The 27,938-nt window shown below is 41.6% G+C and overlaps 2 protein-coding genes across 8 annotated transcripts in view; both read right to left on the bottom strand.

Annotated features, from left to right (window-relative positions):
* Positions 1-9,796, bottom strand: part of KIAA0319 (KIAA0319 ortholog) — a 100,871-nt gene extending 91,075 nt beyond the window's left edge. For 2 of the 7 annotated variants that reach the window (XM_072813873.1, XM_072813870.1), the window contains exon 1: positions 9,625-9,796. The gene's annotated coding sequence lies outside the window, so the exon portion shown is untranslated. Of the gene's footprint in view, positions 1-8,822; positions 9,010-9,283; positions 9,422-9,624 lie in introns of those variants that run through there. The other 5 variants (XM_072813878.1, XM_072813871.1, XM_072813872.1 and 2 more) reach the window with 5 other exon arrangements.
* A 3,378-nt stretch (positions 9,797-13,174) lies between these two features.
* TDP2 (tyrosyl-DNA phosphodiesterase 2) lies at positions 13,175-27,879 on the bottom strand. Its single transcript, XM_072813892.1, has 7 exons — positions 27,672-27,879; positions 27,482-27,591; positions 23,525-23,698; positions 22,742-22,833; positions 21,111-21,229; positions 19,343-19,513; positions 13,175-14,543 (listed from the first exon to the last, which is right to left on the bottom strand). Exons 1-7 carry the CDS (start codon positions 27,807-27,809, stop codon positions 14,262-14,264), a joined length of 1,086 nt encoding a protein of 361 aa, XP_072669993.1. The 5' UTR covers positions 27,810-27,879; the 3' UTR covers positions 13,175-14,261.
* Between the last annotated feature and the right edge of the window lie 59 nt (positions 27,880-27,938).

Below are 27,938 nucleotides of genomic sequence, written 5' to 3'. Positions count from 1 at the left end.
TTCTGTGCTATGAAATTTAATTAGCACCTCTTGACCACCCAGCGAGGGCAGGCAGGTGACCATGCAGGAAAGTCCCATCAGTACTGGGTGACAGCCAGGTCTGGGGGCTCAGTGCTTTGGGTGTCAATGAAAGGGAACCTGCTTTGTGTCAAATTCTGAACACAGCTGGTGATTTCTGTAGGGTCCCATGGTGGGCTGCCCCAAAATGTGTCACTCTGTCATGTTGATTGTTTTAAATAAAGGTTACTTAAGAGACAGCCTATGCAACCAGGACACTCAGAACTTTCTCCATCCCCCTGAAAGCCGGAAATAAATCTCCTGTCTGAAAGGTGCCCTCTCTGTACCAAGAGGTAAAGGAGACATCCTCAGCACCAGAGACAGGAAATTTAGAGCTCAGAAGGCTGTATAAACACCCCTTGTTACTGTTTACTAATTTACGACCCCAGCCCAAATTCCGTTTAGAACTCCTTGCTAACTAAAGCTCTCAAAATTAAGTTTTCTTTCTCCTATCAATTTCTCAAAGATTTATCCACTCTTGTCTAAAAACTATAAAGCTGCCTGCTTTGGTCATTTCTTTAGGTGTCAATTTCACTATTGAGCCTCCATATGCACAGGTCATAAAACTTGGATTTTTTTCTCCTGTTAATCTCTCCCTTATCAATTTAATTCTTAATCTTGAAGGGCAGAGTAGGGTTTTTCCTTCACTTCTTTACTAAACTTTTCAATCTGGCAAATCATTCGTCAATTTGGAGAATGTTCAATCTTTAATTCTATTTATTAGCAGACCTGTGATCAGCTAGCCAAAAACTTTTCCTTTACAATTTAACTTCCTGGGGGCACCCGACTGGCTCATTCAGTAGAGCATGTGACTCTTGATCTCAGGGTCATGAGTTTGAGTCCCATGTTTGGTATAGAGATTACTTAAAAATACAATCTCTAAAAAATAAATTAAGTTTCTGGCATGAACTAAATAATTGTTCATTTATTTCCTATGATAGCAAAGGAAAGAAAGTAGAATATTGCCAGCTATTAATCTTTCTAACAACAAGGAAATTAATGGCTTGTAATACTTATCACTACCACATCAATATGACAGCCATTTATAATAGGGCTTATATTCACAAGGTAATTTTACATACTCCATATTATCTGAGCCTCCCAATAACAATCTTAGAGGTAAGACAGAGACTGTGATCCTCAAAGGTGTACAGAATGTTCTGATTGAATTGGCTGAAATTCTGTGGCTCACCAGACAGAGGTTAGTTTGCAGTTTTTCCAAAACGAGCCTCGAAGTTTTCAATAGTAGGGGAACATAGAAATAGAGTCAGCCCGGATCTTTCTCACTTCCAGCACTTTCCCCCGACAAACCAGGTGATGAACTGTTCGAGGGTCACACCCCTTTACCCCTGACCTGCCGGGGCCTGGAGAGAGGTATGGGTTGGACATAGCTCAAAGTACCTGCAGGAGAGACCATGCTGCGGCTGCACCTACGAGGAACTAGCAGGCCCCACATTCTTCACCAGCAGACAAAGGAGATGTAAGGAAATCTAGACAATCCATTCAGCGAGGGGCTAAACCAAGAATGTAAAAACTTGGCAATTTTTTTTTTTTATCATATTCTATACTCTTTTTCCACTAGAAGCCGAAAAAGTAAAACAAGTTATAGAAAACCTGTGCCAGGGGCACCTGGGTGGCTCAGTGGTTGAGCATCTGCCTTTGGCTCAGGGTGTGATCCCGGGGTCCTGGGACTTCAGGCTCTCTACAGGGAGCCTGCTTCTCCCTCTGCCTGTATCTCTGCCTCCCTCTGTCTGTGTCTCTCATGAATAAATAAATAAAATCTTAAAAAAAAAGAGAAAAGAAAACCTGCGCCAATCAACACAGAGGATTACCAGGACTTAACTGGCAACAGAGATAATGCTTTACAATTACAGTATAAAATGATGCCCTATTAGGAGATCAAGAAGAATTAAGGGAAACACGATCCAGCATTGGGTTTTAAACACAGGAAGGGCAATGGTGTGGAATGGAGCTGGGAGTAGATTGTGTGGGGCCCCAAAGGGCAGATCAGGGAAGAGCAGGAGAAAACACAGGCAGAGGAAAAACCTCTCCTCTGTCAGCTTTCTAAGAACCACACCGGTTCAAAGAAAAAAGTTTGTTCTTTGAATTGTTCAAAGTTTGTTGAGCCACCCAGGCTGCCCGAGAATCTGGTTTTCAACACAATTACAAAGATGATACCAAGAGAGAAAACAGAAGGAATGAGTATGCTGGGTGAGACAGTTTTCCCTAGGAGGATAACAGACGTCAAAGACGACCATGTGTTAGGTTCACAAAGAAATGGAGTATGAATCAAAACTCAGCAGAGTGCTTTAAAGTACTTAATAATATTCATTTGGGGATCCCTGGGTGGCGCAGCGGTTTGGCGCCTGCCTTTGGCCCAGGGCGCGATCCTGGAGACCCGGGATCGAATCCCACATCAGGCTCCCGGTGCATGGAGCCTGCTTCTCCCTCTGCCTATGTCTCTGCCTCTCTCTCTCTCTCTCTCTGGGACTATCATAAATTTAAAAAAAATTAAAAATTAAAAAAAAATAATATTCATTTGCCAAAAAATAAACAAACAAAAATATATAAGGATGTTTGGGGAATTAGAAGAAAAAGCAAAGGTAGACTCTAATATTCATTATTAAACAAAACCCATCTAAAATATAAGAATTATTATTTTTAAAGATTTTATTTATTTATTCATGAGAGACACAGAGAGAGGCAGAGACACAGGTGGAGGGAGAAGGAGGCTTCCTGCAGGAAGCCCGATGTGGGACTTGATCCCAGAACTCCAGGATCATGACCTGAGTCAAAGGCAGACGCTCAACTGCTGAGCCACCCCGGTGTCCCTAAATTATAAGAATTAAAATGACTTTTCACTGTGTCTTACTCTGTAACAAATTAGGAGCAAATCAAAGCAAAACAAAAAACCCACAACCCCAAAACAGTGGGATGGGAATTATGACTTAATCAATGCTATCGTGACAACTATACGTGACTAATGAGGAGGAATCTTCAAAAGACTAACAAAATAAAAGTGGGGAAAAAAAGAAGGAGGGAAAACAATTTGGTTTCAAATGCAGAGACCAAAGTAAGTTCGGTCAATTAAAGAATTAAATACTATGAAAGACACAAAAACATGCAAGTTCCACAGAATTAAAAAGTATTCTCCAAAAAGCGTTAACACCTGTTATGAATACAAAGACGAACAAGGCCGGGTGGCTGGAGACTAGCCTGGCACCAGCATGGGACCTTCCTTCCAAAAGACAAATGGCCAGGCGGGACACACACACACAAACTCTCTCTCTCTCTCTCTCTCTCTCTCTCTCTCTCTCTCTCTCCCCGAAACACACACAGCTCCAGGCCGAGTGAGTTTTATACCACAAAGTCTTGTTTCACCTGCTGCAGTCTTTTTTGCGGTATAATCCGTGTTCTAGAGAAGCTATAATCTGTCAAGGTTGACAAAAGATGTACAAGTAATATTACCAGAGCTACCAAGACCAAAAAAGGAGCAACACGGTGAAGATTAAAACACAAGGTTGACCGCAGCTCAAACGTGCAGTTGGTAAAACAATCAGATAGAGAGCCATCAGCAAGTGTGACAGGCAAAATTCAAAGGTGGCCTGGTGACACTCATCCCTGGGTGTTACTCCCGTAATTATGTTATGATTCCTGGCAAAGATGATTTTGCAGATATAATTAAGGTCACAAATCAGTTGGCTCTAAGGGAGACCATCGGAGTAATCCTAACCTATCATTCGAGCCATGTAAACCAGTTATCTCTCTCTGTTAACAGGAAGGGAGACATTGATAGAAATATTCTGTTGCTGGCTTTGACGATGAAGGGCGTTATCTGGAAAGAACTTGAGAGCCGCCTCAAGGAGCTAAGAGCAACCACAAGGGACAGCTGGCAGGGAAGGCAGATCTCAGTCCTATAAGCACAGGGGACTGGCTTCTGCCAACAACCTGAATAAGCTTGGAAGTAGCGTCTCCCCCACAGCCTCCAGATGAGAATGCACTCAGCTGGTAACCTGCAGTGGGTCCAGGGAGACCCTAATTCATGCTAACAAATGGGTCTTGTTTTAATCTCCTGAATCTGTGGCATCTTGTTGGCAGGTGCAGTAGGAAGGACGGTGGACATCTACCAACATTATGAGATATTATGAAGAGCCTCACAAGTGTCAGTGCAGCCTAGAAAGACTAATAAACAGGGGCCAGAAGAAGCCTGAGGCATGCTGAGGCAACCCAGGACTGTCAAGTCACACCCCCTCATGGGGACTCTGCTTGGACAACCCAGTACCTCTATGTCCAGGCTAAATGGAGCATATGCATATATAACAACAAGTCTTTTATTAATGCAAGGCTAAACTTTAAGGCATATGCACTGCAAAACCTGTCCAGAGGGTCAGTTTCCCAATAGAAAGCACATGGAACTCCACCAGAAAAATGATTCCCACTGAAGACGAGCACCCTAAAAAATGTACTACCCACTAGGGAACAAACCAGTACCAGTAAGGAGAGGTGGCTGATGTAACAAGTGAGGGCAGGAACGGGAGGTAAAAGTATACCAAGAGGACACTACAGAGAAGTATGTTTGCAGTGGTGACAAAGACTACAGGGAAGAGAGAAGATAAACACGATAAAGCAACAGTACAGGAGGATTTTTTTTAACTTTTTTTTTTTAAGATTTTATTTGTTTATTCATGACAGAGAGAGAGAGAGAGAGAGAGATTGAGAGAGAGAGGGAGAGGGAGAGGCAGAGACACAGGCAGAAGGAGAAGCAGGCTCCATGCAGGGAGCCCGACATGGGACTCGATCCCAGGTGTCCAGGATCATACCCCAGGCTGAAGGTGGCACCAAACCTCTGGGCCATTGGGGCTGCCCTTTTTAAAAGTTTTTAAGATTTTATTTATTTATTTGAGAGGAGAGAGAAAGAGGGAGCGAGAGTAGTAGACTTCCTGCTGAGCAGGGAGCCTGACTCGGAACTCAATCCCAGGACCCCAGGATCATGACCTCAGTCCAAGGCAGATGCTCAACCGAGTAAGCCACCCAGGTGCCCCAGGAGGATTTCTTTTAAGGGCATAGTTTAAGAGATCCAAATCATGACTTGTGCAATTAGAAATAAAACCACAGAGGGGCACCTGGGCTGCTGTAATGGTCAAGCGTCTGACTGATTCTGCTCAGGTCATAATCTAAGGGTTGTGAGATACAGCACCAAACTGCTCCATGCTCCTCGTGGAGCCTACTTCAGGTGCTCCCTCTCCGTCTTTCTGCCCCTTACCCCTAAAATAAATATATGAATCTTTAAAAAAAAGTGAGAATGGCCAACTGAGTGGAGGAAGACTAGTATAATAAGGTCAAAAAAGGTTTCTCCAGATTTGGGAAGAGCTGGCGCAGCATGGCAGTGGATACAAAAGCCCTCGTGGGGCAGCCTGGGTTTAGGGCCACCTTCAGCCCAGGGCATGATCCTGGAGACCTGGGATTGAGTCCCATGTCAGGCTCCCTGCATGGGGCCTGCTTCTCCCTCTGCCTGTGTCTGTGCCTCTCTCTGTGTCTCTCATGAATAAATAAATAAGATCTTAAAAAAAAAAAAAAAAGCCCAGCGTAAGAAAATAAAGACTAGCTAAGCAGCAGGGATTCAATCTGTACCTCCTTACCACATGAAAAACATACTGCAAAACATAATACATAAAATTGTGGGTAGCAACACGAGTTAATTTCCCCTTGATTCTCAGAATTATGATGCTTTAAATTATGGCATGGAATGATTCCACCTTTAAAAATTCATTTTGAAGAGCGTATGGGTGGCTCAGGTGGTTAAGGTTAAGCATCTGCCTTTGGCTCAGGTCAAGATCTCAGGGTCCTGGGATGGTGCCCCAGTCGGGTGCTCTGCTCAGCAGGGAGCCTGCTTCTTCAACTCTGCCCCTCCCCCTGCTGATGTTCTCTCCCTTTCTAGCTCTCCTCTTTCTGTCCAATAAATAGATAAGGAACGCCTGGGTGGCTCAGTGGGATGGAGTCCTGCGTCAGGCTCCTGCAGGGAGCCTGCTTCTCCCTCTGTCTGTGTGTCTGCCTCTCTCTCTCTCTCTCTCTCTGTGTGTGTGTCTCATGAATAAATAGATAAAATCTTTGAAAAAAAAAAAAAACTAGGTAAAATCTTTTTTAAAGAATTTAAAAATATAAATAAAATTCATTTTGAGGCCCATATTCTAGCTACACTGCTTAAATTGAATAGATGTTTACTAGGATTCCTTGCTTGTTTTGAAATTCAGGAAAAAAATATGCAGCTAGATAATGTAATTCTACCAAGGTTATTTGGAAGGCAACAGAGCTAAAAATCCAACACTGTATCTTTATCTACCTGTATATTATTTCTTTAAGAAGCTTTGCTCTGAAACTCAAACACCTATTGTTAAAAGACTGAAAAATAGGGATCCCTGGGTGGCGCAGCGGTTTGGCGCCTGCCTTTGGCCCAGGGCGCGATCCTGGAGACCCGGGATCGAATCCCACGTCAGGCTCCCGGTGCATGGAGCCTGCTTCTCTCTCTGCCTGTGTCTCTGCCTCTCTCTCTCTCTCTCTCTCTCTGAGTGTGACTATCGTAAATAAATAAATTAAAAAAAAAAAAAAAAGACTGAAAAATGATGCAAAAATAGATGTTATTTTGGTCCAACCATTTTAACTGCTTAATAGAAGTAAATAAAATAGGGATGCCTGGGTGGCTCAGTGGTTGAATGTCTGCCTTTGACCCAGGGCGTGATCCCGGAGTCCCAGAATCGAGTCCTGCATCAGGCTCCCTTCATGGAGCCTGCTTCTCCCTCTGCCTGTGTCTCTGCCACTGTGTGTGTGTGTGTGTCATAAATAAATAAATAAAAATTTTAAAAAAAGGAAAGAAAATAATCTCTTGCTATTGAATTCACATGGATAGTCTCTAAAAATACAGATTTAAAAAAACAAATAGAGCAAGAACCTACTAATTACTCCAGGCCTACTAAAGCAAAACTCCTTCCCTGTGGTATTAAATATAATTTTCTGGAATTATATGCCTTTAGGATTGTGATTATATTCACCATTGTTGTTTTGTTGTTATAACAATACTGCAAAAAAAATATGCATTGTATTATGGTTTGACAGTATAAATCAGAACTAGCTTTTGTCACATCAAAATAATTCTATTTTCAGTGCCAAGTTATTCTGAAGACAGAAAATATTTCCTGAAAAGAAACCTTATTTCAAGAGTAATAATACCTGGGGCACTTGGGGGGCTCAGAGGTTGAGCATCTGCCTTTGGCTCAGGTCATGATCTGAGTCCTGGGATCAAGTCCCACATCAGGCTCCCTGTAGAGAACCTGCTCCTCCCTCTGCCACTGTCTCTGCCTCTGTGTCTCTCTCACAAATAAATGAATAAAATCTTAAAAAAAAAAAAAGAGTAATAATACCTAACTTTTATTGAAGTGTTACTGTATACCAGGCACTAAGCAAAGTACTTCTATATGTATGACTTTATTTAATTCCTATTATAACTCTTACTTTACAGATAAAGAAACTGAGGCTTAGAGGGATTAAGGAATTTGCCAAGTGTGACACAACCACAAAGTAGCAAAACCATGACCAAACCCAAGCCACGTGACCTGGCAATCTATATCAACTGCCCCCCAACATGAAAGAGTCATGTCTGGTTCTACATATTTAAAGAGAATGCATCTTTTCTGCTTGGCTAGAAAAAAAATTAAGTCAAGAGAAATTAATAGCAAATCCATTCTTTTGCATTAAGAAGTTACTGAAGCCCTCTTTTGACAATTTTTAATATGTAAAGATTTTGAGTTATTTTTGTTTTTCTGAAAGATCATTAAGTCCCCGCATTGGCATTATACATGGCAAGCCTACTATGGTTCTAAAAAGTCTTCATATATGTTCACATTTCTCTTTTTCAAAGTTCAGAGGAATTCAGCTTTCTCTAGGACTCTGAAGTCTGTGACAGAATCGTTATGTGCACGTTTCCTCATGTATATGAAAGATGATGTAAAAAAATAAACGAAAAATAGGGATCCCTGGGTGGTGCAGTGGTTTGGCGCCTGCCTTTGGCCCAGGGCGCGATCCTGGGGACCCGGGATCGAATCCCACGTCAGGCTCCCGGTGCATGGAGCCTGCTTCTCCCTCTGCCTGTGTCTCTGCCTCTCTCTCTTTCTCTCTGTGACTATCATAAATAAATAAAAAATTAAAAAAAAAAGAAAAAAAAATAAACGAAAAATAAAAAATTCTATTTGCCATAACTTCAGTGGCTTCCAGGATTGCAGTCTCCTTGTTATAAACAGTCTGGGGTGTTCAGACAGTGAACATGCATTTCAGGAATAAAGGAACAAATATTAACGTTCACCTCAGAAATTCTTGTTTTTTTTGAGGAAGGTTGTCTACAATTTGCTTTTTCTATTATCCAAAGCATCATTCAACTTTTCCATTTAAGCCCCGTTTAAGCCACTAGCATTTAACCCGCAAACAAAAATGCGGAGGTGAAGAAAGCAGCATAAAAATGGGCATGAGTATGAACATCATATTCTTTTCTCTCCACAAATAATGAAGAGCAAGAACGACGGAAAGAAGGATGGCTCTCCTAATGTCAGGCTGATGCTCTCGGTTATTACTATCTTGATTAATATGCATTCCGTGGAGCAAGTTCAAAGGGAAAGAGGGAAAAGTCATGAAGAGGTTTTAAGCAAAAAAAATAAAAAAAATAAAAAAAAAGAGGTTTTAAGCTTCCGATTAACGGTAAGGTGCCGAACAGAACGCACCTCGCAGGCGACAGCACAGATCACATAAATATTACCAGCCGAAGTTCACAGAAAGCGACTCCGCAGGTCCCAGCGGTGCCATCCGGCAGCCTGGGAACAGACGCAAGTCTTCCCGCCTCCACCCTGCTCGGGGACAGCCCAACGGCCCGGCCGAGGATGCCCCTCCCGGAGGGTGCAGCGGGGCCGCAGAAGCGCGCCTCCCGAGCTCGGCGCCGGCCTCGTGCCCCCCGCGCCCGCCCCGCAGCCCCCGCCCGCGCCGCAGGGGCCTGGATCCAGCCGCACCTGCGCGCCACCTGCCCCCGGGCGTCGCCACGGGCCGCGGCGCGCGGCCACACTCGCACACGCGCGCTCGCGGGGGGCCGCCCCGCCCAGAAGCCCTCGCCTCCTCCCCGCGCCCCAGAGCCCGGAGAAGCCACTCAGCTCCGAGCCCCGGCCCGCGTAGACCGCTGCGGCGCGCTTACCTCCGGCCCCGAACCCGAGCCCGGCCGCCGCCCGCCCGCGCCGAGCACAGCGGGGGCCCGGGGGGGTCTAAGGAGAACCAGCAGCGTCCGCGGGAGGGGGGAGCGCGCGCCCGAGATGCAGCGTCTTCCCGGCGCGTTACCACGGCGACCCGCGCGCACGCGCCCCAGCGAGGGCCGGGCCGCGCTCCCTGCTCCGCTCCCTGCCCCGCTCCCGGCCCCGCTCCCGGCCCCGCTCCCGGCCCCGCTCCCGGCCCCGCTCCCGGCCCAGCTCGACGCCCCCCGCGCGGTGGGAGACGTGGGTCCCCGGGGCGTTCGCGAGGGCAGGCGGCCTGGACGCTCACCCCGTTTCCCTCTCCAGGTCCTGTCCTGTCTCCGTGATCCCAGACGGCCTGCGACAGGAGCCTCTTTCTAATGCCCAGAAGAGGGTGGTTCAAGGAAGCCATGAGCGCACCACCTAAGTTAAAGAAGATCCTTTGCGAATGTGTCTGCGGAACGAAGACACCCCCATGCACGGGGCCACTCCCCCCGGGAGCTCCCTGGGCCCTGCTAGGTCATGAGCACGTGCTACTTTCTGACTTAGGTTTGCTGGAGCTGGGGTGGGCCCCGTCAACTCCATGCGTTCTGAAGTGACGAGGTGCCCCCAGCGTATTTAGTCTACGTTTCCATCTATGGGAAGATGATCTGAACCACAGAAAACTCACAAGAAAGGCTTTCTTGCATTTATTGGGGTTTTTAAAAAGCTATTTACTTATTTATTAATTTATTTATGTATTTATTTATTTATATTTGAGACACAGAGAGAGGCAGAGACAGGCAGAGGGAGAAGCAGGCTCCCTATGGGGGGCCCCAATGCAGGAGGACTCCATCCCAGGACCCCAGGATCAGGACCTGAGCCAAAGACAAACGCTCAACCACTGAGCCACCCAGGCATCCCCGTTTATTGTTTTCTTACTATAAAAATACTCAAGCATCTAGGTATGATAACACAGGGCAGAAAAGGAAGCCAGGGCATTTCTCGAGCATTCTTAGCACTTTCCCGTGCCTAGGAAATACACAGCATTGGGTCACAGAAACCCCATGAGCAGGCCCCTATTAGGCTTCTCCATGGAAGGGGATAGGCCTTGGAGGAGTTACATGACCTGCTAAACAGTTTCCTTAATTATAAGATGGAGATAATAGCACTCATATAGGATGATTGTGGGAATTAAATGATAACACTGAAAGAAAAACCTGTCCAGGGCTGAAAGAATGGAAATCAAGTTGGACTAAAAAGAGAAAAACACAACCCTGACATTTGATGAGGCTGAGAAGACACAGAGAAAATCAGAAGTTAATAGGAGGGATCCCTGAGTGGTGCAGCGGTTTGGCGCCTGCCTTTGGCCCAGGGCGCGATCCTGGAGACCCGGGATCGAATCCCACATCGGGCTCCCGGTGCATGGAGCCTGCTTCTCCCTCTGCCTGTGTCTCTGCCTCTCTCTCTCTCTCTGTGCGACTATCATTAAAAAAAAAAAAATTATATTAAAAAAAAAAAAAAAAGAAGTTAATAGGAAATACTGTTTCTCCCAAAGTCATGCTTTAGGAGAAATTTCTCCAGATATTGGAAGAACCTTAAGAAACCCACCTCCTAAACTCAGGCCATAAAATGATGCAAGAATCCTCTCTGTAAATGACTATTGCTTTCTTGCTCTAGAGGCCCCCTTTGCTTTGTGATTCCCACCCAGTTTGGTGATGCCCAGATGCTACTCTCTTCTGCTCATGACAAAACCCAATCCCTTGGGGGATCCCTGGGTGGCGCAGCGGTTTAGCGCCGGCCTTTGGCCCAGGGTGCGATCCTGGAGTCCCACGTCGGGCTCCCGGTGCATGGAGCCTGCTTCTCCCTCTGCCTCTCTCTCTCTCTGACTATCATGGAATAAATAAATAAAATCTTTAAAAAAAAAAAAAAAAAAAAACCAATCCCTAATTAACCCCTTTCTTTTCCAGTCTGCCTCGGAAACAGTAACCAATATGGACCAATTTCTGATCCCAAGAACCCCACAGAATCCTTCAAAAAACTTACAAAAGGCACTTCTCTTTCTCCTCTTACCTGGCATTCTATAATACGTTCAGAGTGCCCTCTCACTGCACTAACAAATCTGATGCAAACAGGCTTGTTCCCAAAGGTCTTTGACATACACAGGCTTAGCCCAGAATGTTAGACTTTTAACACCTTTTTAACTCAGTGCAATTACAATGAACACCTATTTTGAAACATACATAATGAATTTAGAATCTATTTTGGTACTTCATGAAAATGTTAGTCTGCCTCCCTAGGACGCTAGTTAGGACACTATCCTTCACTTTTCCTCACCATTTAATGGGCATTTATTGAGCTCTTGCTATATGCCAGAAACTATAATAAGTATTAAAGGTAAAATTATGTATTCTTAGTATAGCTCTTCTGACTTCACCTGCTCTCGTTTATTTATTTATTTTTTTTTTAAATTTTTATTTATTTATGATAGAGAGAGAGAGAGAGAGAGAGAGGCAGAGACATAGGCAGAGGGAGAAGCAGGTTCCATGCACCGGGAGCCTGACGTGGGATTCGATCCCGGGTCTCCAGGATCGCGCCCTGGGCCAAAGGCAGGCGCTAAACCGCTGCGCCACCCAGGGATCCCTGCTCTCGTTTATATGCTGTTGTTTGGGACATTTGTTTTACCAGTGTACAAGAAAGACCGGAATTACCCTATTTTGAAGATGGGAGAAACAGGTCTAGCAAGCTTCAAGTATATTCCATATCAGTGGCAAAGATGGTGTTTAGCCTACTGAAATAAATACGAGATTCTGAGTTGGCATTTCCTTAAGGGAAGTAAGGTACTCAGAGCTACTATGCTGGAAAAATTTGAGATCCAAAGTAAAAAAATTCAAGATATCACAAATTATTAGGTTCCTAATTCTTGCATTGGTTGGGAATGGTTTAGGGGCACCTGGGTAGTCCCACTCTTGTTGATCTCAGCTCAGGTCTCAATCTCAGGGTTGGGAGTTCAAGCTACTCATGGGGCTCCACACCCAGCGTGGAGCCAACTTAAAAAATATATAATTAAAAAAATATATATATAATTAACTTTGTGGGGTGCCTGGCTGGATCAGTCAGCCTCAGGATTGTGAGATCAAGCCCCATATTGGGTGTAGAGATTATTTAAAAATAATTTTTTTTAAAACGTGACTAATTGTTCCTGTTCACATCAGTTAAAACTGATTTCTTAGATTTTGTCACTATAAACAGTAAGTGGAAAACACTTCACCTGAATGCAGTCATATAAATGACGCTCCTTTCAAGGTTTTCAAACAATTTAATTCTTTATTTAATCTAATACACATTACTATAGATTTTATTTTTATAATTAGCCTTTCACTCATCTAATTTTTTTTGTTGTGTGACATAAGGTATGGTTCTTGCAACAATTGTTCTTCCACCTGAATAAGCAATTTATGTCAAAAATATACTTTTTCCTATGTAAATGAGCTATTGCCTCCATAATGTAGGCTAAATATTAGCATTCTCATTTGAAATGATTAAATAAGTAACATATAAATCTCCTTTCCATTGTCACTACAAAGGAAATATATATAAATTTGGCTTGTCTTTTTTTAGGTGTTTAGTTGTTAATTTTGACACCTCTGATGAAAATGAGGCTCTGTGACTTCTCATTCTAATTATTCCCACTGGCTTTCCTTTTTTTATACTGAGGACATCAATGTGTGCTTGGTAGTTCTGTGGGATGAGAAGCTTCAGAGAAGCTGTTTTTTTCCACACAAAGGTGAGTAGCAGCAGTGGAACCAGAAACAGAAAGCAGGTAAAAAAAAAAAACTCCAATCCCATCATGGGCACAAAAGCATACTAAACAAACCATAAACAAGTAAAATAATTTATTTAAAGTACATTTCTTTTAAGGGGGAAAAAGTTTCTTTAAAGCACATTTAAAAGTGCTCCTTATCCCTCTCCTGTGAAAATAATTCAATTTTATAAGAAGTAAAATTAAAAAGCTATTCCTCTTTAAACATTTATTTCTCCCTTAGGAAAGAAGCCCAATGCAGCTATATCACCAACTTTATATCAAGCCCAATTTGCCTCTGTTGGCAACATGAACAGTGACATGTTGACAAACATGAATTTTAAAAAAATAAGGAATTTCAAATCATAAGATTTCATTTATAGCTTACCAATTATGTACCGTTAGCTGACAAAAATAAAGTCTGAATAGGACAGTTGTCATCTACTTAAATGCATATAATCATGGCTTTTTCATTTAAGATTATCCATATTTGTAAAATATAACTAGAAGATCTAATCCCCCACAAACAATAACCTCTTATTTTTATTTTTAAAGATTTACTTAAAATAGAAACTATTTGGTACCTGATTTTTTTTTCTGATTTTATTTTATTTATTTTTTTAATTATTTTTATTTATTTGTTTGTTTATTTATTTATTTTTTTTTTATGATAGTCACAGACAGAGAGAGAGAGGCAGAGACACAGGCAGAGGGAGAAGCAGGCTCCATGCACCGGGAGCCCGACGTGGGATTCGATCCCGGGTCTCCAGGATCGCGCCCTGGGCCAAAGGCAGGCGCCAAACCGCTGCGCCACCCAGGGATCCCTTTTTTCTGATTTTAAAAATAAAACATAAAGGCTAGCATTTCTGTGGTCCTGCTCAAGAACCAGCTGGTGGCTCTGATGATCTTGGTGGCCTTTTATGAAGAAGTCTCATATTCTGAACAGCAATTATCCTTTCGTTTCAATGAACATCAGTATTTAGTTCTGAAATTTGAGGTCACAATCCACAAAATAAAATCACAGTAGTGTCTTCTTTTTTTACAATGATGTAGTATATTAATTCCTCCTTAATAAACCTACCTTTCCAGACAGGTAGAAATTATATTTGCAAAAATCCAGAATAAAATTTACTCGGAAGACATACAACTCTTATCTGAAAAGCATTTCACAAGATTACATCTAAGTTGCACAGAAGCCCCCAGTGATCACTAGGAAATCTACCGCAGTCCAGTTTTTCCAACCCAAGGAGGTCCAAACTTTGGGGAACAATATGGCCACTTTCTGCTGCTGTCCTGAAAAATATTCGATCAAAACGAAGTTTACAAGTAGCAGATATTCCAAGATTAGAGTTCATTTGTGTATCCCATGTATACTGGCAATGCTTAGGTTTGCCTAAGAACTCCCAGACATCCAAAATGTTGCTGGGTAAACCACCACATTTGGTGACCTGAAAAGAAAAAGAAAACTCTTTAAGATTCAGCCCTTTTGTTCCTGAACTAAAAAGGGTTTCACTATTACATCTAAGTGCAACATCTCAAATCAGAATGTCACAAATTAATGCACCAATGCAAGATGATGTATTAATATTGAATATATTATACATAGCACCTTGCTGTACAGTACTAAGTAGGTAATATGAAAATATCTAGATAGCCAGAGAGGTCTGGAATTTGCCCTTTCTCTTCTGTCATAGATTCCTTACTCTGGGTAGCAGATAAAACTTAGAAGGCTGAAAACCCACAGCCTCTGTTATTGCTATTAGTTTTTGAAAAATGTACACAAGTGAAAAGTAGGCAAAACTCTTGGTCTATAAATGGAGACATATACCATTTATTATGATCCCCCAATAAGGTCAACTGCCTTCACAGTTTCATTTGAAATTTACTATCAAATCTTCCTTCTCCCTCTTCACACTCCAGGATTTTAAAAACATTTTATTGTGCTAAATACAGGCATACCTCCTTTTATCGCACTTCAGACGTTGTGTTATGGCAATGCTGCATTGAGCAAGTCTGTTATGTTAGTACAGTTCTTCCAACAGCATTTGCTCACCTCGTGTCACATTTTGGTAATCCTTACATTTCAAACTTTCTTATTATTATTTGGTTGCAGTGATCTGTGATCAGGATCTTTGATGTTATTACTGTAATTGTTTTAGGGCACCATGAACTCTGCCCATTTAAGATAGTGAACTTATTAAACGTGTGTTCTGAATACTCCTTGGACCGGCCTTTCCTTCTACTTAGGTCTCCCCATTCCCTGAGACACAATATTGAAATTAGGCTAATTAATCACCCTACAATGGGCTCTAAGTGTTCAAGTGAAAGGAAGAATCACTTGTCTCCCACTTTAAATCAAAAGCTAGAAATGACTAAGCTTAGAGAAGGATGTGTATCTCAAGCCAAGGTAGGCCAAATGGTAGGCTTCTTGCCCTAAGCAAGTTAGCCAAACTGAATGCAAAGAAAAGTTCTTGAAGGAAGTGAAAAGTGCCAGTTTGAGTGGCCTAGATAGATCACACCAGCCACAACATTCCCTTAGGCCAAAGCCTCATCCAGAACAAGGCCCTAACTCAATTCTAAGAAGGCTGAGAGGGGTGAGGAAGCTGCAAAAGAAAAAGCTTAAAACCGGCAGAGATTGAAGGAAAGAAGCCTTATCTCCATAAGGTAAAAGCGCAAGGTGAAGCAGCAGGTGCTGATGTAGAAGCTGCAGCAAGTTATCTGGAAGATCTAGCTGAGATAGTTCACAAAGGTGGCTGCACTAAAAGACAGATTTTCAATGTGAATGAAACAGCCTTCTCCTGGAAGATGCCATCTAAGATTTCTATAGCTAGAGAAGTCAGTGCCTGGCTTTAGAGCTTCAAAGCTCTAAAGCTCTCTTGTTAGGGGTTAATGTAGCTGTTAACTTGTGAAGCCAATGCTTATTCATCATTCCAAAAATCCTAGGGCCCATAAGAATAATGCTAAATCTGTATGGAATTGTTGAATCACTGTATTATACAACTGAAACTTAACACTGTACATCACTACACTGTACTTAAAATAAAAAAACTTAAGAAAAAAAAAAGAATTACAGGGACGCCTGGGTGGCTCAGCGGTTGAGCGCCTGCCTCAGCCCAGGGTATGATCCTGGAGTCTCAGGATCGAGTCCCACATCAGGCTCCTTGCATGGAGCCTGCTTCTCCCTCTGCCTGTGTCTCTGCCTCTCTTTCTGTGTCTCTCATAAATAAATAAAGAAAATCTTAAAAAATAAAATAAAATAAAATAAAGAATTACAATGAATCTACTCTATGTTCTACAAATGGAAAAACAAAGCCCAGATGATGGCACATCTGCTCACAACATGGTTGACTGAACATTTAGGACCACTGTTGAGACCCCTTACTACTCAGAAAAGAAACAAACAAAACTCCTTTCAAAATGTTACTGCTCATTGACAATGCACCTGGTCACCCAAGAGCTGGTGCCAGGTGGAGAACGAAATTAATATTGTCTTCGTGCCTGCTGACATAGCATCCATTCTGTAGTCCATGGAGTAAGAAGTCATTTCCACATTCAAGTCTTATGATTTAATAAGTACATTTCATAATACTAGAGCTGCAATAGTGATTTCTCTGATAGATCTAAGCAAAATCAATTGAAAGTCTTCTGGAAGGAATTTGACATTCTAGATGCCATTCAGAACATTCATGATTCATGGGAAAAGGTCCCTCTACTAGTAAAAAAGATTATGACTGGCTGAAAACTCAGACGATGGTTAGCATTTTTAGCAATAAAGCTGTTGTTTTTTTTTAAAAGATTTTTAATTTATTCATTTGAGAGAGAGACAGACAGAGACAGAGCACAAGCAGGGGAGAGGCAGAGGGAGAAGCAGACTCCTTGCTGAGCTGGGAGCCTGACTGAGGGCTCAGATCTCAGGACCTACAGGTTATGACCTGAACTGAAAGCAGATGCTTAACCAAGTGAGCCACCCAGGTGCCCTTATGTTAAAGTATTTTTTAATTAAGACATATACATTGTTTTTTTGGATATAATGCCAGTGCATGCTTAATAAACTCCAGCAGTATAAACATAATTTTATATCCAACAGGAAACTAAAAAATTTGTTTGACTTGCTTTATTACGATATCCCCTCTATTGTGGAACTGGAACTGAACCCACAATACTTCTGTATGCCTGTATACATACCGTAATACTTACCACATTTATGTGTACAGTTTTATGACACTAAGTACATCCACATAACTGTGCAACCATTACCACCATCCCATCTGTAGAACCTTTTCATTTTCCCATACTGAAATTCTGTACCAAACAAATCCTAACCACCCATTCCATCCTCCCCCAGCCGCTGGTAACCGCAACAATACTCTCTATCTGTATGAATCTGACTACTTTAGGAAACTCATAGGAGGACTTGTAAAAGATTTGTCCTTTTGTAACTGGTTTATTTCACTTAGTGTAATGTCCAGGGTTCATCCATATTATATCACACTGTACCTTCCTTCCTTTTTAAAGCTGAATGATATTCCATTACATGTATACACATTTTGTTTATCCATTCATCTGTCAACGGTCACTTTGGTTGCTTCCATGTTTTAGCTATTGTGAATAATGTTATGAACTACAGGTGTACAGATACCTCTTCAAGACCCTGTTTTTCTTTGTTTGGAGTATACACCCAGAAGTGGAATTGTTGGGCCATATGGAACATACGGAAATTATTTTAAGTTTTAGAGAATCACGACACCATTTTCCATGGCAGCTATACTATTTGATATTCCCATCAGCACTGCATAAGGGTTCTTATCCAAATCCTTACCAACACTTATTTTCTGGTTTTTTGATAATACTCATGCTAATGGATATAACAGAGGTAAAGTAATACTTAATGATGGCTTTGATTTATACTTCTCTAATGACTATTGACACCAAGCATCTTCTCTCATACTTATTGGCCATTTGTTTATCTTCTTTGGAAAAATGTCTATTTAAGTCTTTTGCTCTTTTTAAAATCAGGTTCCTTATTGTAGAAATTCTTCATATAACATCAATATTATATTAATTATAATTCACCTGTCATCTATAGGATTTGCAAATATTTTTTTCATTCCATGGGCTACCTTTTTATTCTGTGATCATGCCCCTTGATGCACAAAAGTTTTTCATTGTGATAAAGTTTATCTTATCTTTTTTACTTCTGTTGTCTGTGCTTTTAATGTCAGAAATTTGGCAAGAAATCATTGCCAGATCCAACGTCATGAAGCTTTTCCTCCTTGTTTTCGTCTAAGAGTTTTATAGTTTTAACTCTTACTTGTAGGTCATTGATTCCTTTTGAATAAACTTTTGTGTAAGGTATAAAGTAAGGATACAATTTTGTTTTTTTTTTTTTTTTTTTTGGCATGTGGATATCAAGTTTTCCCAATGCCATTTGTTGCAAAACAGGATTTTTCTTGTAAGCAGATCAGTTAGGCAACCAAGTACCACAAAACAGCTACCATGAAGTCACTGATTTGTAAACAGTACAGATAGTCTGACTTTTTAAAAAAGTAATCTGTGTACAAGGACACAAATCACAAAGAGAAGCAGAGCTCTATTTTATTTAGGATACTGCCTTCACTTCAGAAGTCCTGATAGGCTTTCGTGTCTCATTTCATTTCTTCCTCTACTCCTGCAGCTTATAGCAGTGAAACAAACATTTCGATTCACTTCTAATCTGATATGAGTTCAGCCAGATTGGGGGAAAAGGCAAAGCCAGCTTCCACTTAATATGATCTAAGTCTACAGAGGTCCTGAAAAATCCCAACATCTCTCAAATGAATTACGGGGAAAGAGACTGTTTCAGTCCTGGAGATGGTAGTACCAGGAAAAGGGGGTAAAAAAAAGTTGAAAAAAGAAAATTTAGAAGTAGGGACAACTGTGACAGCCAAATCTTTCAACTGTTCTTACCTTGCAACTCAAGATACTGCAAATAAATTTAAATTTTTTCTAAACTCTTTGTTTTCTCTGTACTCCTCTTCTTAATCAACAAATATTGTTTGGCGTTGTCTGTGTCAGGTGCAATATTTCTGTCTTCCCCCAATATTTCTGTCTTCCTCCTCCTGCTTCCACTTCCCCAGTGCCAGGCATAGACCACAGGACAGTATTTACCGTTAAGGTCGCTTACACATTATAACAGCTTTGGTCAAAAGAAAGTTAGTTTCCACAGCAATAATCTGCCCACAAGCACAGAACTGACTTTGCCACTCACTTCGTGATCCCTTAAATTTGTATCTCCTGCAAATATAACTGTAGCTGACTCTGGAGCCTCTTGCATTTTCTTTAGAACCATTTTTAACTGATTCATTCGTTCCTTGGCATGCCCTCTGGTGCTCTCCAAATGAGAAGTCATAAGGCAAAGTTCATTTCCTGATATACTTGCCTGCAACAGGACAGATAATTATAGTTATTAGCAGTCACTGACCACTAAGGTTGACAATTGATAACAGAATCAACTAATTATTTAATTGATTGGCATATATTTAACAAAGCAAAACTATATTACTCAGCACTGTGCTCACATTTCTAGGTCAATGTGTAATGTGCTAATCCTGCTCCCAAAGAAAACTACTTAGCAAGCACCCACTAATACATCAAGACCTACCTCAAACATCACCTCCACTCTAAGGCCTTCCCCAATATCCTCAGACAATCAGTGGCTCCCTCCTCTATATTCCTATAGCGTACTGGAAAGACTATTTTTAAAGTTCCCTACACTGAATTATGGCATAATTATTTCTCTCATACAAAGTCACGAGTCATTTGAAAGCAGAGATGAGATGGTTCTTTTATTTTCTGTTATTACCAAGGGCCTGGCACATAGGTACTCAAAAAAGGTCAATTAAATGAATGAATGAGAATCATTTATCATTTGGAGTTAAGATACAAACAATGCAGGATCTGTTTATTATTTAAACAAATTGCCTGCAGAATCAATACAAATTCTTTCACACTGGGCATTCATGACCTTCTATAATCTGGATCCAACCTACTTTACCAGCTTCTTTTTACCCTTTTTCATGCCCTCTACCCAAATGAACAGAATGCTCCTTTATACTTAAATATATCCTTTCTCATTTATATACATATATACACACATAAATACATACACACACACACACACACACACACACACCACACACACATACCCTGCAATACTGCAAAAGTTTGTTATGGTGGTTCTGCCATGGTGGTTCTGCCACCTGGACTGTTCTTTTTTTTTTTTTTTTTTTTACCTGGACTGTTCTTAATGCTTACATCTTACGTATTTTTCAGTGCTTAATGCAAATACAAATTCTCTCATGAAACTTCCACTGAACACCTAGCTAATAAGAAAAGGCATAACTGTGTATGGCAACAGCTAACTGGACTTACTGTGGTGATCATTTTGCAACATATACAAACATCCAATCATTGCACTGTATTCCTAAAAGTATATACTGTTGTGTCAATTATACCTCAATTTAAAAAAAAAACAAAAAAACAATCTAGCTAAAAGTTATCTCTAAACTTCCATTGCACATCATTATACTTCCTCCAGGGGCATTTATGCCTTTCCTTTATTTTAGTTACTTTATACTACAATCTCTCCTTGCTACTCTATAAACTATGACAGTAAGATCTTTTGATTCATTCTTATAAGTCTCATAGAGTATAACACAGTACCTACCATATACAATGCATTTAGGTAAGAAAAAAAAACACTCGAGGAAACAAATGTTAACTGTTAGTAAATTCTTAAACATTCTTAGGAAAATACCTAATCAGGATTTTACGTTTACAAATTTGTATTTGAAATTTGTGTAAAAACTTAATTTACAATGTTCTTTAAGACTATTTAAAAGAAATGTAGAAGACGACAAAATTTTCTCTAACAGCAATTAAAAAAAAAAAAAAGATACCACAATGAAACTGTAAGAAACAACTCATTCTTTAAAAAAAAAAAAAAGAAAAAAAGTCAAATTTAAAAAATTACTTACATACACACACAAAAGGTTTCTCATCATTTTTGTATTTGGGAAAGGGATAATCTCTTGGCTTTTAAATTTCACTCTCGATTTCTTCAACATTATAGCTGTGAAATATCCCTCTTCATGACCTTCAAATGTTTGTGGAAAAGAATTTAGGCTGAGAAGTCAAGAGTATTTGCCGTTTATCACAAGTTCCCCTATTGAAGGTTTTATAACAGGTACAGATACTTAGATGGATCTGAATCTTCCAAGTAAATTATTATTTCAAAATAGGTGAAGATGGCTGAGTCCCTATATTTATCTGCCCCTTCCCAAAATGTAGCTGTATGTATCAAAGGAATATAAAAATAAAAAAGAATTTACATAAGTGCCAAAAACAGTTAATGATGCCAGTATTGAATAAGAAAATTTGAGAAATTTCTGACAGATTAGATGAGACATAACACTGAGCCAAACTAACATGCATTTACTTCTCATTGTGCAAGAAACACAGAAAAATTACAATAAATGAATAAAAAATTTAGAAAGGTATAAAAGGAGAAGAAAAAAGAACAGAAGTAGATGGACAGTGAATAAAAGTTTCCAACTGTTTTCCAGAGAACAAAGGAGCTGAAGAAGTGGAAAGTGGTTTATCAGAGCAGAAGGGAGAAACAAGGGAAGGAAAGAGAGAGAGAGGGCCAAGGAGGCTGGCTGGCAGGCTAGGAAACTGGCAGTGTGCACAAAGGTGGGGGAGTAGGAGGGGGACAGAGAAGGAGGAAAGGAGAGATGGAAAGTTTTCCAGAAATGAACGTCACAATCGTCCAGTTTGAAAGTCCCTACCAGGTGTTCAGCACAATAAATGAAAAACAAACAAACAACAACAACAAAAACAAACCAAACAAATACAAAACTCCCAATGAAAGGAGGAAGTAAATCAAGAAGGAAAAGCATGGGATTCAGAAAACAAGAAAGTTGAAACAGAAGAGAGTCAAAAAGAATCCCCAAGAGAATGCAGGAAAGTTGTGTCACAAAGACAGAAAGAGACTGAGAACCCTCTCCTTAGCAACTGTGAATTTAATAATAAATCAAAATTAAAATCACATACTACATAAAACTGAAAGTCAAAGAGAACATGGGATTTAACCAACTATTATGGAATGTAGCCAGTGTGTGGAACATTAAATGCACTCAGGAAAAACAAAATAGATGTAAAGTCAAATTACTGTTCAAGGCAAAAAGCTAGAAAAAAACCCAAAATCAGTTAAAAGGAATAAAGACGACTTTTTGAAAAAGTATAGTCAAGATGCAATTATCACATTAAAATTTTTTTTTTTGGTAAAGTTAATTTATTAAAAAATTTAAGTGTGATAAGTGGAGTCAGTTTTTTTTTTCATAAAGTTAATTTATTAAAACGACTCCAGATCTCAAATTTTGGCAATTTATATTTTCCTGAAACACCATCCATTTCTAACACTCTTCACATATATTAAGCTGTATGACATATTTCCTACGGTGTTTCTAGTATCCTGTGTCTGATTTAGCTTTTCTCAAACTTTTTTTATTTTTCCTTTTCCTTGTGTGTTCTCCTACAGGCTAACCTTGGTTTATCTCTTCCCTTGACTGTTTTTCAAAGACAAAGACAGTAACAGGAAAATCGTTACCTGTAATAATCTCGTAACTATGTGCTCTCTTCTTTAGGTAGCTACAATATGGGGGAATGACTTCCTGTAGAAATACCACATCTGGGCTGTACCTAATTCAAAACATCAATTTATGATAAATACCAGGCATACTATTTCATTTGCTGCCATCTAGATTAGCAAAATACAACATAAAAGAAACATAAAACCCGCTAATATTCCATGTTTATACTGATCTTTTTTATAAAATGAGAAAGACCTGTGCCATTTAACAAATACTGTAAAGATCAAATTAAATAAGAAAAAAACATACATCATAACACTTTAAAGTGAAAAGACTGGAATCAGTGGCAACAGAAATCAGTATATTGAGAGCCTACAAGGGTCCTAGTCTCCATTAGATGCTTTACAAGTTCTGAATCCTCGTGAAACAGTTGTCCATGATGAAGAAAATAAGCTGCAGAGAACTGCAGTGGTTCACACAAGGGATTACAGAAGATCACAGAGCCAGCGTGTAACAGATACAGATCGTTTTGGTAATCTTATTTTCAGGAAGCAATAATTACGAAGTTTTTAGGTAAAACAGTGCTAGAGGCTTCTAACAAAAACTTAAGTGTTCCTTCCCCACCTCTATCCACACTTCTGCTCTCAGAGGCACTCCCCATTCTTTTACATGTCATTCTGAGAGCTAGATTTTGAACTCAGATCAGGTTCCAAAGCCCATAACCTTGACCATTACCCTCTTTGTAGATAGATAAGCCATGTTAATCGTGTTATCATTGAACCTAAGTTAATAATACTTACAAAGTTAAGTAGGAACACACTCCTCGAGCCCTCTCTTGCAGATTGTTTAGATCCAATCCATCAACATTCCAGGTAATGAAAGAGAACATGCTGCCATCTTCTTGCTGAATCCCTTCAGACGTACTGGTTTTAGAACTAACGGAATCAGTTGTCTCTTCATTCGTTAAGTCAACACTGGCAAAATCACAATGAAACACAGCTCTGCAAATCATCTATGAACTGATTAATTTTAAATTATTTTCTAACTACTTATAGCCTTCATTTTACAAATAAATTTTAAAAGAACCCTCAAAGTATCTCCCTATAGAGGAGCAGAAGTCATACAACTAAGGAAAAACAGATTCTTACTGTGTTACCCAAATGTTTGCTCACTTAGTTAGAACCAACTCAATATGCCTCAGTGACATGTGTTACTAAAATGATTTTGTAAACTATGATCCAAAATTAGACCATGTAGTATTAAGATGTCCAAATTTGGATTCATTTTAAATCATCTATGAAATGTATGAAATACATGAAATAAGATCTCATGTGAATAACAGCTGCAAATTCTTCATTAGTCCTCTCATTGAAAGATGAAGTCCAAAACCTCTCCCCCTGGATCTGGACCTTAATGACTTGCTTAACCAACAGAATAAGGGTGGAAGGAAACCCTGGAATTTCTGAGGCTTGGTCATAAGAAACTTTGCAGCTTTTATCTCGATCTTTTGGAATGTTCTCTCCTGAGATGTCACATAAGAAGTCTGACTACCCTGCCGGAGGCCACATACACAAAATCCAGTGTAGGGTCCTGACACCACCGCACACCGGCCCCACCAAGGCACAGATATTTGAGGGGAGAGACAAACCATTATTAAAAGGTGACTGTTAAGCAGTTATATACCACACATAAATTTAAGAAATAGGTTTTTGTATTTGGAACTTTATATTCATTTCAGGCACACATGATTTAGTATTTGCATACACTGTAAAGTGACCACAAATCTAGTTAACTTATTATTTTAATTTATTTTGAAATAATGTGACTTTCAGTAAAACACTAAAAACAGTAAAAAAAAAAAAAAGAAAAAGAAAAAAGTTAACGTTTCACTTACTAACATTTACTTGCTTGGCTTTTTTTTATTCTGAAATGTTTGTATGTATTTTCTACAAACAAGGACAGGCTTATATATATAACCAGCATTACTGGATGTCAGAAAATTATCACTGATACATTATATAATTTTAAGATCTATTCAAATTTTGCCAATTGTGCCCGTAATGTCCCAGTTTTTGATTCTACAGTAGGAGACTCCTAATGGTCCAATGTTCTGCCATTAATCAACTACATTTTTTCTGTGGAACTATTTCAGGGAATCTAACTTTTCTGTTCCAATTTCTTTTTTTCTTTTCTTTCTTTTGTTAAGATTTTATTTTTAAGTAGGTTCTACTACCCCCAACATGGAGTTTGAACTTACAACCGCAAGATCAAAAGTTGCATGCTCTAGTGACTGGCAACCCCAGCACATACTTTTATTTATTTATTTTTTTAAGTAGGTTCCACACTCAGCTTGGTAAGGGGTTGAACTCACCACCCTGAGGTCAAGAGCCTCTGTTTCAATTTCCTTGCTGGTTACAATTTAGCAAAACAGAGGAATTTGGAAGGAAACAGAAACATGTCACAGGCAGGTATGGGAACACAGCTAACCCTGAGGAAGAGCAATCAAGGCTTTCTCTCCATCTGACTCAACTTCCCTGGTTCATTCTCCCTCTGCAGAACAGCACTGTCAGCTTTCTCCCACAAGTACTAGGTTAACACATTACAGTTCCAGCTCCACAGGGAAGATTCAGACTGAACTCTCTTCAACCTAATCTCCAAGTCCCAGGAGAGAGGATGTGACTGACCAGTTTGAGTTAGGTGAGTATTACAAGGAGGCAGAGCTCTATCACTAGAAATGGGGGGAAATTCTAGGCAGATAGGGAAAGGAGTCTAATGAAACGATCTTCTTACTGGTGCAGCTGAAAAGATCATAGGAAGAAAAGTGTCTTCACTATGAACAGTTAACTCTACAGGCTGCTCATGTATCTGGGAGAACTTTATATACATTTATTGAGAGCTTATTACATGCCAAAATTCATACCAGACTTTGGGAAATTAACAATATACAAAACAGATGTTGATTTCACTAAATTACCCATTTAGCGGGAGTTTGGTGGGAGACAAAATATTAAACAGCAGGTATAATATAAACTAAGTTACTATGACTGGGACCATGCAGGATGCTAAAAGATTACCTATGAGGGAAAACCCACCCACACTTGAGAGACCAGGGAAAGCTTCTTGGAGATAAGTCATGTCTAAGCTGGCCCTTAAGATAAATACTACTTAGCATGGAAAGAGTGGAAGAAAAGGCTCTAGACAGAGGTAATAAATGATGTGGGACACAGAGACAAAAGAAAAATTAGATTTCCTTACAAACTGCAGCCCACCAACAAGTCCTTAAAACAGAGTGACCATCCTCTAGAATTCCTTTGGAAACTTCCTTTATCTCTAAACCTCTCAAGATACCTCTTGGCAAGCACCTGAGTGGCTCAGCGGTAGAGTGACTGTTCCGCTCAGGTGGTGATCCTGGGGTCCTGGGATCGGGTCCCCATCGGGCTCCCTGCATGAGGCCTGCTTCTCCCTCTGGCTCTCTCTCTCTGTGTCTCTCATGCATAAACAAATAAAACCCCTTTTTTTTAAAGATACATATTGGCGGGATCCCTGGGTGGCGCAGCGGTTTGGCGCCTGCCTTTGCCCCAGGGCGCGATCCTGGAGACCCGGGATCGAATCCCACATCGGGCTCCCGGTGCATGGAGCCTGCTTCTCCCTCTGCCTGTGTCTCTGCCTCTCTCTCTCTCTCTCTGTAACTATCATAAATAAATAAAAATAAAAATAAAAATAAAAAAAATAAAGATACATATTGGCGATCATCCCCACGCCCCCCCCACCCCCCACCCCCCCTGCAAGCACATCACCCACCTATATAAGTCTGAAAGGTCTCATGACTGTGAAGGTAATAAATGACTTTCTCCCAACAATAGCCAGTCCCCTCAAGGTCCTGGGATGGGAACCTTGCTTCCAAAATTCCTTAAAAACTTAACGCTCTCCCTAAACCCCTCTCGACTTGAAAGTACGTAATGGGCCACTCCTCAGGACCCCCGTGCAGCTCTTCCTGCCCGCGGGTCCTGTCCCTGTGCTTTAATGAAACGACCTTTTTTTTTTTTTTTTAAAAATACTTTTTTTTTTTTTAATTTTTATTTTATTTATGATAGTCATACAGAGAGAGAGAGGCAGAGACACAGGCAGAGGGAGAAGCAGGCTCCATGCACCGGGAGCCTGATGTGGGATTCGATCCTGGGTCTCCAGGATCACGCCCTGAGCCAAAGGCAGGTGCCAAATCGCTGCGCCACCCAGGGATCCCCTGAAACGACCTTTTTGCACCAAAGATGTCTCAAGAACTCCTTCTTGACCATGGGCTCCAAACCCCAACCATTTCCTGCATCAATAAGTATCTTTACGAAGCACGCCGGACAGGAGGAGACGCCCACCGGAGAAAGCCAAAGTTTGATGCCCTGTAACTTCCTGGGTAGGAGAGAGATGGGCAGCGGACACACCGCAGGTGCAAGGCATCTGGCCGTTAGGAGCAGCACAGCTGCAGCTGGGGAGGCAGCTGTGCACCGGACCGCGAAACGAGCATTCGGGTTGGCCGGCAGGGAGGGGATAAAGGAACCGTGCAGGAAGCCAGGGGCCTTCCAAGTTACCGGTCCACAGCGGACTCTGCCGCCCTCGCTCACGCCCAGGCGCTCGCAGCCTCCCTCTGCGCGTCAGTTTTCCGTCCGGGACTGCGGGGGAGAGGGGAGAAGCGCCCCCGCCCCCGCCCCCGCCCCCGCCCCCGCCCCGCCCCCGCCCCGCGCGCCCCCCGCCCGCCCCCTCACCAGGGCTCCGGCCCCGCGGCGCTCTCGGGGCGGCTCTCGGGGCGGCTCTCGGGGCGGCTCTCCGCGGCGCTCTCCGGCACCGGAGGCTCGAAGTAGGAGTTCAGCGCCCTCTGGAAAACACAGGCAGCGGTGAGACCCGGGCGCCCCCCGGGGCCGCGGCACACAGGAGGAAGACGGCAGCGAAACCTACTTCCATCTCCCAGTCGTTCTCGGACAGGTAGCACTGAGCCACGGCGGCGTCGCACCGCGCCACCGAGGTGAACGCCACACACAGAAGCCGCCGCTTCTTCAGCTCGGGGTCGCCCTCCGGGTCGCTCGGCCGCTCCATCCGCCCGCCGCGGGCCCACCACGCCCCTCAGCGGGGCAGGACGGCCAGCGCGCGGCTCTGCGCAGGCGCGCCCGCCTCGCCCGCCTCGCCGGAAGCGCGCCCCGCGGGCGGAGGGCGGAGGGCGGAGGG

This window comes from Canis lupus, chromosome 37 (assembly GCF_048164855.1).
Source record: "Canis lupus baileyi chromosome 37, mCanLup2.hap1, whole genome shotgun sequence".
In the NCBI taxonomy this organism is placed as follows: domain Eukaryota; kingdom Metazoa; phylum Chordata; class Mammalia; order Carnivora; family Canidae; genus Canis; species Canis lupus.
Note: the sequence above shows the minus strand (reverse complement) of the source record. Positions and strands in the feature narration are given on the sequence as shown.